This window comes from Tachyglossus aculeatus, chromosome 9 (genome assembly GCF_015852505.1).
Source record: "Tachyglossus aculeatus isolate mTacAcu1 chromosome 9, mTacAcu1.pri, whole genome shotgun sequence".
In the NCBI taxonomy this organism is placed as follows: Eukaryota; Metazoa; Chordata; class Mammalia; order Monotremata; family Tachyglossidae; genus Tachyglossus; species Tachyglossus aculeatus.
Window position 1 is genome coordinate 23,385,294 of NC_052074.1, and position 15,288 is coordinate 23,400,581.

Here is a 15,288-nt window from a genome sequence, read left to right on the forward strand (position 1 = left end):
TCCATCTGTCTGTTCATTCACTCATTCAATAATATTTACTGAGCACCCACTTAATGCAGATGTTAGGTTTGGTCCCTGACCGCCCCACCCCCCACCCAGGGGTCCCGCAGAAGCAGCATGGTGCAGTGGATAGAGCCCAGGGGGTCATGGGTTCTGTCGGCTGTGTGACCTTGGGCAAGTCACTTCACTTCTTTGGGCCTCAGTTACCTCATCTGGAAAATGGGGAGTGAGACTGTGAGCCCCACCTGGGACAGGGGCTGGGTCCGACCTGATTTGCTTGTATCCACCCCAGCGTTTAGTGCAGTGTCCAGCACTTAGTAAGTGTTTAACAAATGCCATCATCCTCATAAGGAAAGGAGGAAAGTGTGAGACTTTCCTTTCCTTCTCCAAGCTGTGCTTGTGTTGAGAAGGGGCAAATATAGCTTGGATCATCCCAGGTCTGGTCCGGCAGGGCAGGGCAAACGTCACCATCACCTCCTCTCCTGCAGCAGCGTTGCCACCTGTGAACATGAAGGACAGATAGACACATACATGTTTGACTCGAGCCCCAGTCCCCAGGGTGCTGGCATCCTGCTGACTCTTGGTCAGGGATGTGGGGGGCGTTGGGAAGGGGCGGGGGGCAGAAGCAGTGCCCCTTGCCAAGGGAGTGCATGTCAGAGTTGGCATCCCCAGAGACCCAGGCTGGCACCTCTAGCTTTGTCTAAGCCTCCGGACAGTAGTCGCTCGGCCAGCTGGCCAGCAGGCCCTCCAAACCCGGGAGTCTGTCTCCCACAGTGGCCGCCAGCTTCTAGGAAGGATAGTTGCCACCTGGATACCCATCTCTGATCCCTGATTTTCCCTCTTGGAAATCGCTAGGGCCGTTCCTCCGTGAACAGATCCAAGCCTGCTCAGGGAGGCATTAGAGCCCTTGACTTCAGCGGGTTTGGGATACGTGCCCCCAGGGACAGGGGGGAATTACTCTGGGCTAGATTGGAAGACATTTATTTAGTGTCATCCTGGCTGTCACTGACCAATCAAGTGCGATCTCTGGGTCAGTGCTCTGCACAAAGTAAGCACTCAGTAAGTACTTTTGAGGGATTGATTGAGTCCTCTTCATGGCCCCCTGGGTTCCTCTCTTAAGATGCCCCTTGCAGAGGAATCTGTCACCTCTCCAACCAGGCCCTGGCTTCTCTTGGCCCTGACTGAGGGCTCCCCCGGGACAGGGATGGGGGGGTGGGGACGCTTTCCTCCTTCCTTAGAGAAGCAGCGTGGCTCACTGGAAAGAGCCCGGGCTTTGGAGTCCGAGGTCACGGGTTCAAATCCCAGCTCTGCCAATTAGCTGTGGGACTTTGGGCAAGTCACTTAACTTCTCTGGGCCTCATCTGGAAAATGGGGATTAAGACTGTGAGCCCCCTGTGGGACAACCTAGTCACCTCGTAACCCCCCCAGCACTTAGAACAGGGCTTTGCACATAGTCAGCGCTTACTATTATTCCCAGCTCCCCTTGCTCTCTTTTCCTCTCTGGCCTCGTGCTCCCTACCTACCCTTCCTCTTCCCTCTTCCCGACATTCCTTCTCTGCGCTCAATCAGTCAATCTTATTTATTGAGCGCTTACAGTGCACAGAGCACCATACTAAGCGCTTGGGAGAGTACCATATAACAGAGTTGGTAGCCCCGTTCCCTGCCCTCGAGTTCAGCCTCTCTGTGCTCTCCCAACCCTTCACCTCTGCTCTTTCTCCCAAACATCCTCTTTTGGATCCCTTCTCCTTCCCGTGCCCCTTCCTCCCGCCGGGGCCTACTCCTCTCTTTGCCCACCGTGGGCTCTGGAGCAGCTCTTCCCCCTGCCCCCTACCTAGGCCGTAGCAGAGGAGCCGGCCTCAGTCTCTCCTTCTCCCCCTCCTCCTCTTCCCCAGCCCTGGCCTCGGCTCCACGCGGCCCTGTCTGAGCCGTTGGCCTCGTGCCCGGCGGCAACTCCACATTTCTCTGTTTTTCCCTTTTTTTCTCCTTCCCGGCATTAACGAGAAGCAGATGTGGCCCGGTTGGAGCGGAGGGGGGTTGGGGGGCAGGACCGCCAGCCAGCCAGACCAGGGGGTGGGGGGCGGGGAAGGAAGGGGGGGCGGGAGGCCGGGACCCGCCCCACCCCAGCCACCCCAGCTCCGGGCCCTCACAGGGGCACGGCCCAGCCAGCCCACCGCAGCCCACAGTGCACGGTTGGGGCCACCGGCGACGGCCAGGGAGACCTGGAGTGGGGCCTGGGATTGTGAGGGAGCCAGGGCAGGACAGGGGCAGGAGAAGAGAAGGACGACAGACGGAGACAGACGCAGACAGGGAGCCAGAAGAGGGAAAGGACGGAGGAGGGACGGTAGAAGAGGGCAACAAGAGGCCTGGAAAGCAGGGAGAGCAGAAAGGCAGAGGGAGGGCCGGAGAGGGAGAGCAGGACTAAGGGAGGGAGGCGAGGGGAAGAGGGGAGGGAGGGAGCGGGAGGCTGGAGGAGTTGAGCTGCGCCAGGAGGGCAAGCAGGAAGCCAGGGGACAGGAGTCCTGTGTCCTGCTGGGTGGAGGTGGCCCTTTCCTGAAGCGCATCCGGATCCCACAGGGGACCAGGAGGACCCAGCCAGGCGGACCAGCCTCGAGCTGGACCGGGATGCGAAGCTGAGCCCAGGCCCGGAGTGGACCCTCCCCCCAGCATGGCCCCAACCACGGCCCCAAACCCGCTCTGGACTTGCTGCCTCTGCTGCCTGCTGACCGGGGCCTCCTGGGCGGCCAGCTACCCGCCTCGCGGCTACAGCCTCTACACCGGGGGCGGCCCCCTCGGGCCTGGGGGGCCACAGGGCCAGAGCCGGTCCCGCCCCGCCAACCGACACAGGTAAGGAAGGGCCCCTGCCACGGCTTTGTCCGCCCCCACCCCAACTCTCACCACCCCGACCCGACCCTCCTGCAGCCCGGCTCAGCTCCTCTCCTTCCCCGGGGTGGGGAGAAGCTGAGGACAGAGGTGACCTGGCCGGCCCCTAAGATGACCCCGCACTCTGCCGTCCGGCCAACTTTTCCCTGCCTCCCTGCCCTCTTGGGGAGCGAACTCTCCCAGGCTTCTCCAGGGGCAGGCACCCAGCCCTCTCGGGGACACTTTCCGCCTACAACCCCGCCGGTCCCTTCAGTCGGGGGAAGGTTGGGCTGCTCCCCGTCCCCTCCCCGCCAGTCTCTCCATCCCCCGGTCTCCTCCATGCCCGCCACGGTCCCCCACGTCAATCCATCTTCCCCCAGGACGGCAGTCAGCGGGGTCTGGGGCTCTGCAGGGGATGGGACGGGGGGATGGGGGGCCCTTGCCTGCCTTCATTTCCTCTCTGCAGCTCCACGTGCCGCTCTGACCCCCGTCCCCCATCTGGCCTAGCTCTCCCTCGGACCCTGGCTACCTCCCATCACTGGTCAGAGGCCTGGGGAAGGGCAAGAGTGTGAGCGGGAGAGTTGGGGGCTGGGCCGGGCCGGATCAATGACCCATTATCCTATCTGCGCTGGGCTGTGGCCAACAGCCCCATCCTTCTTCCTTCCCCCGGGCAGGCTCTGGATGGACACAGCTGGCACACAGACACACACACACACACACACATATTCTCACGCACACACATACACACCCACACACTCAAGCAAGTATGAGAGAACTCACATGGAGACACGGGCTTACCTGGGCTCGCCTCCCTGTAGCTAGATGTTTATACACGGATCGATGGATCCTCGAACATAGATACCCATACACATGCATACACACACGTACACTCAGACACGTATTAGAGAACCCACAGGCAGAGATGAATTTACCTGTACTCATCTCCCTGTGGGTGGACGCAAACACACACACACACACAACTCTGTAGAGCATCACGGGGGGGTTTCTGTTCCTCAATCCCCAGCTTCCCAGGGTAGTTTACATAATTGAAGTGTTGGGGCTGGAGGAAGGAGCTAGCGATTGCCGTCCCGATCAGCCATCTACAGTCCCAGCTTTAAGTCGGACCGCACCGGCTGGCACGCAGCCTCTGGCTCTGCCGGGGACACTGACGGCCCCTTCTGTGGTGGCGGGTGCGCCTCTGCAACTCCATTTCTGGTCTGGAACAGCTTATCTGGAGAAAACCTCCCCCCGCCCGGCCCTCCGGGGCACAGTTTCCTCTCTGCCCTCCCCACCGTAGTGGCAGGGGGCTGGCCGGGGGCCACGGAAGGCAGGAGTCAATGATGAAGTGTCCAGAGTGGCAGGGGTGGACCCGAAAGGGGCAGCGGGGCTCTCTTTGGAAGGCAGTTTCGGCCTACTTCTAGACTGTGAGCCCGCTGTTGGGTAGGGACCGTCTCTATGTGTTGCAGACTTGTACTTCCCGAGCGCTTAGTACAGTGCTCTGCGCACAGTGAGCGCTCAATAAATACGATTGAATGAATGCTTGCCCCAGATCCCCACGTTCACCCATTCACATGGCATAACCGTCTTGGGTGGGTCCCGGGACTTCCCACCTTCTCTGATCTCACCGCTCTCTGCCCCCCGTACTGCTCCGCTCTCCCCATGGGGCCCCTGACCCGGACTCCGGGGCCCCGGGCCGGGGCCGTGCCCGCAGGAACTGGTGCGCCTTTGTGGTCACGCGGACGGTGAGCTGCGTTCTGGAGGATGGAGTGGAGACCGTTGTGAAACCTGACTACCAGCCCTGTGGCTGGGGGCAGCCCCAGTGTTCGCGCAGCGTCACGTGAGTCTCCCGAGGGTCAAATGCCGGAGAAGGCTGGGAGACGGGACCCCAGAAGGGGCAGGGGCACAGAAGGTGAGGGAGGAGACCTCGCCCCCGGGGCCTGGAGGATTTGAGGCGAAGCCCGGGCCGGTAGGGTGGAGAAGAGGGACGGGGGGAGTGGGCTGAAGGGTGAAGGGCACAGCCCGGTTCCCAGGGCGGCGAGCCGAAAGGGGTCAGAGAAAGAAGAGTTTCGAAAAGCCAGATGCCTCGGACGGAGGAAACGGATCCCGGGGCCTCTCCCTGACCTCCAGTGTTTCCTCCACGACGGGAGAAGGAAAAGGATTGGGTCAGGAGCCGAGGGAAGAGCCGGGGAGGTCTCAGATGTCCCGGCGCCCGGGCGGGAGCCCGCCAACCTGGGCAGGAGGGAGCCGATGGGAGCGAGGAGAGGAGGAAGGGCTCGCCCCCCTTCAGCCCGTCCCATCCCTGGGTCCTCGCCCACGGCCCACAGGTACCGGAGCTTCCTGCGCCCGCGCTATCGCGTGGCCTACAAAACGGTGACGGACATGGAGTGGCGGTGCTGCCAGGGCTACAGCGGGGACGACTGCAGCCAGGGGCCGTCCTCTCCGGCCCAGGGCACCCAGCTGGCCACTTCCCGGCCCGCCTCCCACCCCCGCCCGGCCCACCCCAACCTCTCCGGATCCAGTGCCGGCAGCCACCTCAGTGGACTGGGAGGAGAAGGTGGGTGTCGGGTTCCCTAGGGCGAGGGCGTGATGGGTGAGAAACTGGGCGTCTGAGCCTGGGGCGCGTGGGCGGAGGAAGGAGCTCCTCGGAAACAGGATGTGTGTGGGGCGCCGAGGGTGGTGCGTGCAGCCAAGGGGTTTCCTAGAAAGGGGATGACTCTCGTCCGGGAATTTCTTGGGAAGAGCAAGCTGGAGGGACAGCATACTCCAACCCTCCCCAGCCTACCCACTTGGAACCACACATCCCAGCACGCCCCGAGCCCCACCACCAGTCAGTCCCACGCTGCGGCGGAGCTCTGGGAAACTCCAGGTTTCCCCGAGCCGCCGATCCCAATCGCATAATGGAACCTGAGGTCCCTCCTTTTCTGACCCCTCATAGTCTCCTTTTTTTTTTTAAGAAAAACAATATGGGTTAAGGGTCCACCCAGGCACTGTACCAAGTGCCGGGATAGATACAAGCTAAGCGGGCTGGGCACGGTTCCCGTCCCGCACAGGACTCAGTCTCAATCGTTTTACAGATGAGGAAACTGAGACGCAGAGAAGCTAAGTGATTTGTCCAAGTCACACGGCAGACAAGTGGCGGAGCCGGGACGAGAGCCCAGGTTCTCCAACTCCCGGGCCCGTGTTCTTTCCACTAGGCCATGCCTCCTGGCCCAGGGATGACAACTGTTATAGATGACTATCCCTTGGTCTTTTGCCGTGCCCGCCTAGCCAGGAAGGCCCAGAACTGGGACTCCCAAATGTTCTCATGGGTATTAAAGCCCATTGACGGGAGTCAGGGAGGGGCCGGGGGGCGGTTTCCTCTCCTCTCTGCAGGGGCAGGCTTCCATGCCTAGAGAGAAACAGGGCAGTGCCTGGGAATCAGAAGACCTGGGTTCGAATCCTCACTCCGCCACTCGTCTGCTGTATGGCTTTGGGCAATTCACTTCGCTTTTCTGTGCCTCAGTTACCTCATCTGTAAATTGGGGATTGAGGCCGCGAGCCCCATGGGGGTCCGTGGACTGGGTCCAACCTGATTACCTTTGGTCAACCCCAGCACCTTAGAGTTTCCGGGATAGAGTACCATTTTTAAAAAAGGAGGGGGAGGGCGGGCAGAGCACAGCGTGGTGCCCAGTGTCCTGTGGCCCGCAGGACGAGCTGATGCAGTGGGGGAGTGGAGGGGCTGGGAGTGAGAGAGGGAGTTTCCTCACACACACCCCAACCGCCCTCCCCACTCCCTCTCCATCCCTTCCATTCAATCGTGCTTATTGAGCACGTCGCATTTGCTCTGCACGCAGTGAAGCGCTCAGTAAATACGACTGAATGAACGTTGTGCAGAGTGTAACAATAAATAGACACCTCCCCCGCCCACAACAAGCTTCCCCGCTTTCCTCCCCCCACCGCCGCCGCGGTCGTCCAGGCCCCAGAGAGTCAGAGAAGGTGCAGCAGCTGGAGGAGCAGGTGCAGGGCCTGGCCAAGGAAGTGCGGGGGCTGCAGGGGACCCTGCAGGGCCTGAGCGGGCGGCTGGCGGAGGACGTGCGGCAGGCCGTGGAGACCGCCTTCAACGGGCGGCAGCAGCCGGCCGACGCGGCCGCCCCCCCGGCCGTGCGGGAGACCCTGAGCGAGATCCAGCGCCGGCTGCAGCTGCTGGACAACCGCGTGTCCACCCACGACGAGGAGCTGGGCCACCTGAACCACGGAGGAGGGGCCCTGGGCCCCCCGCCACCAGGCGAGGGGTGGCTGCGAGACCTGGAGCGCAGGCTGAGGGAGTCCTGCGCCGTCTGCCTGGACGGGCTGGGGGGCTTCCAGAGGCAGCAGCAGGAGGAGCGGGAACGCGGCCGGGAGCTGGACAAGCGGCTGAGCCTCGTGGAGCAGCGGCAGCGGGAGGCCGGGCCGGCGGGCGACCGGCCGGCCCCTCGCCAGTGCTGCCCCCCGGACCTGGACCGCAGGCTGGGCGAGCTGCAGCGGAGGCTGGACTCGGTGACCCGGATGAGCGGCTGGCGGGACGGCGAGCTCGGGGGCGCCGCCGGGCACGGGGGGCACCCCCCGGGGCTGGCCGGACTGGCCGCCCGCCTCGGCCGGCTGGAGCACCAGCTCAACGCCACCCTGGGCCGCCCGGAGGAGGGAGGGCCGGCGGGGGGCACGGCCCCCGGCGGGCCGGGACGCCGCCTCCAGGAAGCGGAGGCCCAGCTGGCCCGGCTGGAGCGGGGCCTGGCCGCCCTGAGCCAGGAGCTGGGCGGTCGGCTGGGCGAGCTGGCAGGGCGGGTGGAGGGGGCGGTCCGGGCCTGCGGGGAGCTCTGCCCCAGCACCCCCGCGCCCCAAGACGCCCAGATCAGTGCCATCCTCAGCGACCTGGAGGGCCGAGTGCTGGGCAACGAGGCCCAGCTGAAGCGGGTGGGCGCCCGCCTCGACGGGCTGGGGGTGACCGGGGAGGACCTGCGGCGGGCCGTGGCTGGGCTGCGGGGGGACCTGGGCCTGCTGCGGGGCCGGCTGGAGGCCCAGGCGGAGGGGGCCGGGGAGCTGGCCCTGCACCTCAACCTCACGGGGGGACGCTTGAGCCTCCTGGAGGAGGCCGTGAGGGCCGGTGAGGGCGGCTGCGGCGGCTGCGGGGGGCTGCAGGAGGAGCTGGGCCGCTTGCGGGACGGGGTGGAGCGCTGCGCCTGCCCCCTGCTCCCCCCCCGAGGGCCCGGGGCTGGCGGCGGCGGGGCCGCCGGGGGCGGGGGCGGCCCGGCGCGGGGGCCCCTGGACGGGTTCAGCGTGTTCGGGGGCAGCTCGGGGGCGGCCCTGCGGGCCCTCCAGGGAGAACTGTCCGAGGTCATCCTCACCTTCAGCTCCCTCAACGACTCCGTGCGGGAGCTGCAGGTCATGGTCGAGGGCCAGGGCTCCGACCTGGCCGACCTGGGGGCCACCAAGGACCGCATCATCTCGGAGATCAACCGGCTGCAGCAGGAGGCCACGGAGCACGCGGCCGAGAGCGAGGAGCGCTTCCGGGGCCTGGAGGACGGGCGGGGCCCCGGCGGCCCGTGCCCCGACCTGGAGGGGCGGCTCAACCGGCTGGAGGGCGTGTGCGAGCGGCTGGACGCGGTGGCCGGAGGGCTGCGGGGCCTGCGGGAGGGCCTGGCGGGCCACGTGGCCGGGCTCTGGGAGGGCCTGCGCGAGGCCAACGGCACCAGCCGGGAGCAGGCCGCCCTTCTGGAGAAGCTGCTGGGCGGGCAGGCGGGCCTAGGCCGCAGGCTGGGCCTCCTCAATGGCTCCCTGCTCGCCCTGGAAGACCAACTGCACCGGTTCGGCCAGATCGATCACACCGGTACGGATCCCTGGGGGCCGGGGAGCGGCGGCGGGGGTGCAGCCACGACGGGGCCGGAGAACCGGGGGGATGCGGGGTGGGGCGGGGAGGCTTTTGGCCGGGCATAGCCCCTGCTTGCGCACCCCTCCCCTGCTTGGCCTCCTTCCACGGCCGGCCGCAGACTTGACTGTATCTTCCCCTCCGCTGACCCTATAGAGGGCCCGGGCCCCCTCCCCTTCCTCCTCCTCTCCTTCCACCTAGCCTCACCTTGCTAAGGACTCACCTCGCCCTTCCCCCCCCCCCCCAAGAACCCGCTGGTCCGGCCCTTGTCGAGCCCGTGGTTTCTCCCTCGGATTCCCCCGGTTCCCACTTCTGGCAATCCCTCTGCCCCCACCTCCCAACCGCCACTTCACTCTTGCAGGACCAGCGGGTGAGACGGGCCCCCCGGGCCCCCCTGGGGAGCAGGGCCCGCCCGGCCCCGTGGGACCCTCCGGCCCCCCTGGCAAAGATGGGAAAGAAGGACCCGTCGGGCCACCGGGTACGTGGGCCTAACCGGGAAAGCTAACTTGCACTTCCCAAGCGCTTAGTACAGTGCTCTGCACACAGTAAGCGCTCAATAAATAGGAATGAATGAATGAAAGCTCCCAACCCGAGCCATCGGGATTCCACAGGCAGGGTCGGGCCAAGGTGGGGGCAAGGGGAGCCGTCCCCTCGGCCTGGATGTCCAGTGGGGGTCCTGGGAGTGAAACCTATAAAAAGAGTATCCATCTAGCGCTCCATCAGTGGTATTTATCGAGCACTTTCTGGGAGCCGAACGCTGCGCTAAGCGTGGGATAAGGGGAAGCTGGGGGAATGTAGGGAACAGAGCTCTGCAGGGAGATTAAGAAACCCTAAATATTTCTCTTAGCTGCAGGGAGAAGAATAATAATGATAATGATAACAATAATACGTGTCAAGTGCTGGTGTTGATACAGTACGATCAGATTAGCCGCAGTCTCTGTCCATGTGCGGTTCGCAGTTTAAGCGGGAGGTAGAACAGATACATAATTCCCATTTTACAGAGGAAGAAACGGAGACACACGGAGATGAAATGGTTTGCTCCAGGTCACGTAGCGGAATCCAGCTAGACGACAGGTCTCCTAGCTCCCAATCCTGTGTTCTTTCCACTGGGCCCCGATGCTTCTGGCCTCTGGAAAAAACTTTGTAGAGATAAGAGCAGGGGCTGGTGAGGGCCTGGACATTTTGCTGTGGAATGAAAGATACGTAAATCAGTATTGTTTGTAAATAAATGGGGTGTGTGTGTGTGTGTCCTGGAGCTGCTGATTGAGGGAGAATGGAATAGGGGCTCCTAATTGCCAGTCTTTTCTCTGGGGTTCCTAACCACTGCTCCGTTTCCTTCTGGACAGGTCTTCAGGGAGAGCAGGGTATGTATCGTCCGGTAGAAGATGACGCTGCCTCTTTAATAATAATAATGATGATGATGGGGTTTATTAAGCGCTTACTATGTGCAAAGCACTGTTCTAAGCGCTGGGGAGGTTACATTTACTTCCAGCTCCTGCGGGCCGGGGGAAATTGCGGGGGTCCTCGAAGTTGGGTGGTGGGTGGGCGGGGAACCTGAGAGGATGGAGATGGGGTGCGGGGGAGAGCCGGGGCTGAGTGGGTGAATCGAGGGGGCAGGGGGCCTCCATTGACTGGTACGAACCCACCCCCTGCCCCTCCGCCCCCCCAGGTGCGATGGGCTTGGCGGCCCCAGTGTCCCGCGTGGCTTTCTCGGCGGCGCTGGGCTCGCCCCGCTCAGAACCCGGCACCATCCCCTTCGACAAGGTCTTGCTCAACGACGGCGGCTTCTACGACCCCCAAACGGGTAAGGCCAGGGGTGGGGGCCCTAGAGCTGGGCCCCGAGACCGGTCCCGTCTGCCCGCCGTGCCGGTGCTACCCTCGTCCCCTGTATCCGTCCCCTTTCTATGTGGTCCACGTGTCCCCCTGCGCGAGGCCGGCCTCCTGGTCGGCCTGACGTCCCTGCCCACCCTCCACCCCCCCGGGCAGGCTTGTTCACGGCGCCGCGGTCCGGGCGCTACCTGCTGAGCGCCGTGCTGACCGGACACCGGCACGGGAAGGTGGAGGCCGTGCTCAGCCGCTCCAACCGGGGGGTCGCCCGCATCGACTCCGGCGGCTACGAGCCCGAGGGCCTGGAGAACAAGCCCGTGGCGGAGAGGCAGCCCAGCCCGGGCGCCCTGGGCGTCTTCAGCCTCATCCTGCCGCTCCAGGCCGGGGACACGGTCTGCGTCGACCTGGTCGTGGGGCAGCTGGCCCACTCCGAGGAGCCGCTCACCGTCTTCAGCGGGGCCCTGCTCTATCCGGATCCTGACCCAGACGCTGGACAGGTGTAGACCCCACCACCCCGGGGTCACCCGCACCCACCCAGAGCCGGGGAGGCCGGAGGAGGTGAGGCCGCAGAAGGAGGCCGGGCCTTCCCTCTCCTTGGGCCCTCCAGCCTCCCGGCCCCTGCGGCCCCCGGGGTCGCCCCTCGCTCTGCCCATCCATCCCGGGCTTTGGAGGAGGCCCCGGGCCCACCCGGTGCCCGCCGGGACGGACCTCCGGCCGGGCCGCACCCCTGCCCCCTCCCCGCCACTAAACTATTCTGGAATAAAGTCACCTGGTTGTTGTTTTTTAAAAAATTCCTGGCCCCGTCCTGTGCTTCCTGAAAGGGACGCGGCTGGAGAGGACCTGGGAGCTGGAGGGGAGGCCCAGGGTGAGGGGAAAGGGGAAAGCTCCCGAGCACCGGGCACCGGGGTGGGCCGGAGGGAGGGCGGAGGGAGAGTCCGGCTTCGTGCTATCTGGGGTCAATCAATCAATCAATCGTATTTATTGAGCGCTTACGGTGTGCAAAGCACTGTACTAAGCGCTTGGCAAGTCCAAGTTGGCAACATAGAGAGACGGTCCCTACCCAACAGTGGGCTCACAGTCTAGAAAGGGGAGTCTGGGTCCTGACCCAGCCCGTCGCCCAGGCCTCAGCTACGACAATAATAATGATGGTATTTGTTAATAAGCACTTACTACGTGCCAGGCACTCTACTAAGCGCGGATACAGTCAAATCGAGTAGGACACAGCCCCTGTCCCACGTGGGGCTCACAGTTTCAATCCCCGTTTTACAGATGAGGTCACTGAGGCCCAGAGAGGTCATTCATTCATTCAATCGTATTTATTGGGCAGAAAGGCATAATGGCTCAGTGGAAAGAGCCAGGGCTTGGGAGTCAGAGGTCATGGGTTCTAATCCCAGCTCCGCCACACGTCTGCTGTGTGACCTTGGGCAAGTCGCTTAATCAATCAATCGTATTTATTAAGCGCTTCCTGTGTGCAGAGCACTGTACTAAGCGCTTGGGAAGTACAAGTTGGGAACATATAGAGACGGTCCCTACCCAACAGTGGGCTCACAGTCTAAAAGGGGGAGACAGAGAACAAAACAAAACATATTAACAAAATAAAATAAGTAGAATAGATATGTACAAGTAGAGTAAGAAATACGTACAAACTTCTTAACTTCTCTGAGCCTCAGTTCCCTCCTCTGTAAAACGGGGATGAAGACTGTGAGCCCCCCGTGGGACAACCTGATCACCCTGTATCCCCCCCAGCGCTTAGAACAGTGCTCTGCACATAGTAAGCGCTTAACAAATGCCATCATTCTTATTGAGCGCTTATCATGTGCAGAAGTGACGTGACTCGCCCAAGGTCTCCCAGCAGACAAGTATCGGGGTCCAGATTAGAACCCAGGCCCTCTGACTGTTAGGCCCGGGCTCCGTCCCCTACGCAGGAGCGGTTTGGGTGGGCTGGGGGAGTCCAGCCCCATCCCTGAGCCCCCCACCCGTTGGTGCCAGCACTGGGCGAAGCGCTGGGCAGTGGGCGCACCTGTATATATGTTTGTCCATATTTATTACTCTATTTATTTATTTATTTATTTTACTTGTACATATCTATTCTATTTATTTTATTTTGCTAGTACGTTTGGTTTTGTTCTCTGTCTCCCCCTTTTAGACTGTGGGCCCCCTGTTGGGTGGGGACTGTCTCTGTGTGTTGCCGGCTTGTCCTTCCCAAGCGCTTAGTACAGTGCTCTGCACACAGTGAGCGCTCAATAAATACGATTGATTGATTGATTGATTGATTGATTGATTGGGCGCTCTCACCGGAAGCTGCCCTCGGCCCGAGGGGGGAGGGGCTTGGAGGGGGCGGGGACTCCCTCCCTCTCGGGGGCGCGCCTCAGGGGCGGAGCCTGTCTGAAGGGGCGGAGCCTTCCCTCCTCTCGGGGGCGCGCCAAGGGGGGCGGGGCCTGTCGGAGGGGGAGGAGCCTTCGCTCCTCTCGGGGACGCGCCAAGGGGGGCGGGGCCTATGGGAGGGGAGGAGCCTTCGCTCCTCTCGGGGGCGCGCCAGGGGGCGGGGCCTGTGAGGGGAGAGGACTGAGTTGTCCTTCCCAAGCGCTTAGTACAGTGCTCTGCCCACAGTAAGCGCTCAATAAATTCGATTGAATGAATGAATGAATGAATGAATGACGGTCGGAGGGGGCGGAGCCGTCGCTCCTCTAGGGAGCATGCCAAGGGGCGGAGCCTGTCGGAGGGGGCGGAGACTTCGCTCCTCTCGGGGGCGGGCCTCAGGGGGCGGAGCCTTCGCTCCTCTCGGGGGCGCGCCTCAGGGGGCGGAGCCTGTCGGAGGGGGCGGAGCCTTCCCTCCTCTCGGGGGCGCGCCTCAGGGGGCGGAGCCTTTGCTCCCTTTCGGGGATGCGCCGCAGGGGCGGGGCATGTCTGAGGGGGCGGAGCCTTTGCTCCCTCTCAGGGGCGCGCCGCAGGGGGCGGAGCCTTTTGGAGGGGGCGGAGTCCTTTCTCTCTTCCTTTTGGTCAGTTTCCCCCTGAGCGCTGTTCAGGGGGCGGGGCTTCGGGAGGGGCGGGGCCTGCCGAATGGGGCGGAGTCCTCTCTCCCTATTGGTCGGTTTCCCGGGGGCGGGGCTTCGGGAGGGGAGGGCCTGTCGGGGGCGTGGCCCTCTCTCCCTATTTGTCGGCTTCCCGGGGGCGGGGCTTCGGGAGGGGAGGGGCCTGTCGGAGGGGGCGCAGCCCTCTTTCCCTATTGGTCTATTTATTTATTTATTTGTTTGTTTATTTGTTTATTTGTTTGATTTTGTTATTTATTTATTTATTTATTTTACTTGTACATATCTATTGTATTTATTTTATTTTGTTACTATGTTTTGTTTTGTTCTCTGTCTCCCCCTGTCTCCCACTGTTGGGTAGGGACCATCTCTATATGTTGCCAACTTGTACTTCCCAAGCGCTTAGTACAGTGCTCTGCACACAGTAAGTTCTCAATAAATACGATCGATTGATTGATTGATTAAGCGACTTGCCCAAGGTCACACAGCAGACGTGTTGCGGAGCTGGGATTAGAACCCATGACCTCTGACTCCCAAGCCCGGGCTCTTTCCACTGAGCCATTATGCCTTTCTGCCCAATAAATACGATTGAATGAATGAATGACCTCTCTGGGCCTCAGTTACCTCATCTGTTAAATGGGGATTGAGACTGTGAGCCCCACGTGGGACAGGGGCTGTGTCCTACTCGATTTGACTGTATCCCCCCCGCCCCAGCGCTTAGTAGAGTGCCTGGCACGTAGTAAGAGCTCATTAACAAATACCATCATTATTATTGTCGTAGCTGAGGCCTGGCCGAAGGGCTGGGTCAAGACCCAGACTCCCCCTTCTAGACTGTGAGCCCACTGTTGGGTAGGGACCGTCTCTCTATGTTGCCAACTTGGACTTGCCAAGCGCTTAGTACAGTGCTCTGCACACAGTAAGCGCTCAATAAATACGATTGGTTGATTGATTGATTCTATTCTATTCTATTTATTTTATTTTGTTAATATGTTTGGTTTTGTTCTCCGTCTCCCCCTGTCTCCCACTGTTGGGTACTCTATTTATTTATTTATTTATTTTGCTTGTACATATCTATTCTATTTATTTTATTTTGTTAGTATGTTTGGTTTTGTTCTCTGTCTCCCCCTTTTAGACTGTGAGCCCACTGTTGGGTAGGGACTGTCTCTAGATGTTGCCAATTTGTACTTCCCAAGCGCTTAGCACAGCGCTCTGCACACAGTAAGCGCTCAATAAATACGATTGATGATGATGCCTGTCTCTCTATGTTGCCAGCTTGTACTTCCCAAGCGCTTAGCGCAGTGCTCCGCACACAGTAAGCGCTCAATAAATACGATTGATGATGATGACTGTCTCTATATGTTGCCAGCTTGTACTTCCCAAGCGCTTAGTACAGTGCTCTGCACACAGTAAGCGCCCAATAAATACGATTGATGATGATGATGACTGTCTCTATATGTTGCCAGCTTGTACTTCCCAAGCGCTTAGCACAGTGCTCTGCACACAGTAAGCGCCCAATAAATACGATTGATAATGATGATCTTGTACTTCCCAAGCGCTTAGTACAGTGCTCTGCACACAGTAAGCGCCCAATAAATACGATTGATGATGATGATGATGATGACTGTCTCTATATGTTGCCAGCTTGTGCTTCCCAAGCGCTTAGCACAGCGCTCTGCACACAGTAAGCGCTCA

At 61.4% G+C, this 15,288-nt stretch overlaps 1 protein-coding gene across 1 annotated transcript; it reads left to right on the forward strand.

Annotated features, from left to right (window-relative positions):
- The first annotated feature begins 2,481 nt into the window (after positions 1-2,481).
- On the forward strand, positions 2,482-11,304 carry EMILIN1 (elastin microfibril interfacer 1). The gene is made up of 8 exons (XM_038751223.1): positions 2,482-2,844; positions 4,571-4,696; positions 5,184-5,413; positions 6,815-8,701; positions 9,102-9,218; positions 10,087-10,104; positions 10,410-10,544; positions 10,727-11,304. The coding sequence occupies exons 1-8, from the start codon at positions 2,666-2,668 to the stop codon at positions 11,068-11,070; spliced, it is 3,036 nt and encodes a 1,011-aa protein (XP_038607151.1). The 5' UTR covers positions 2,482-2,665; the 3' UTR covers positions 11,071-11,304.
- Positions 11,305-15,288: the final 3,984 nt, after the last annotated feature.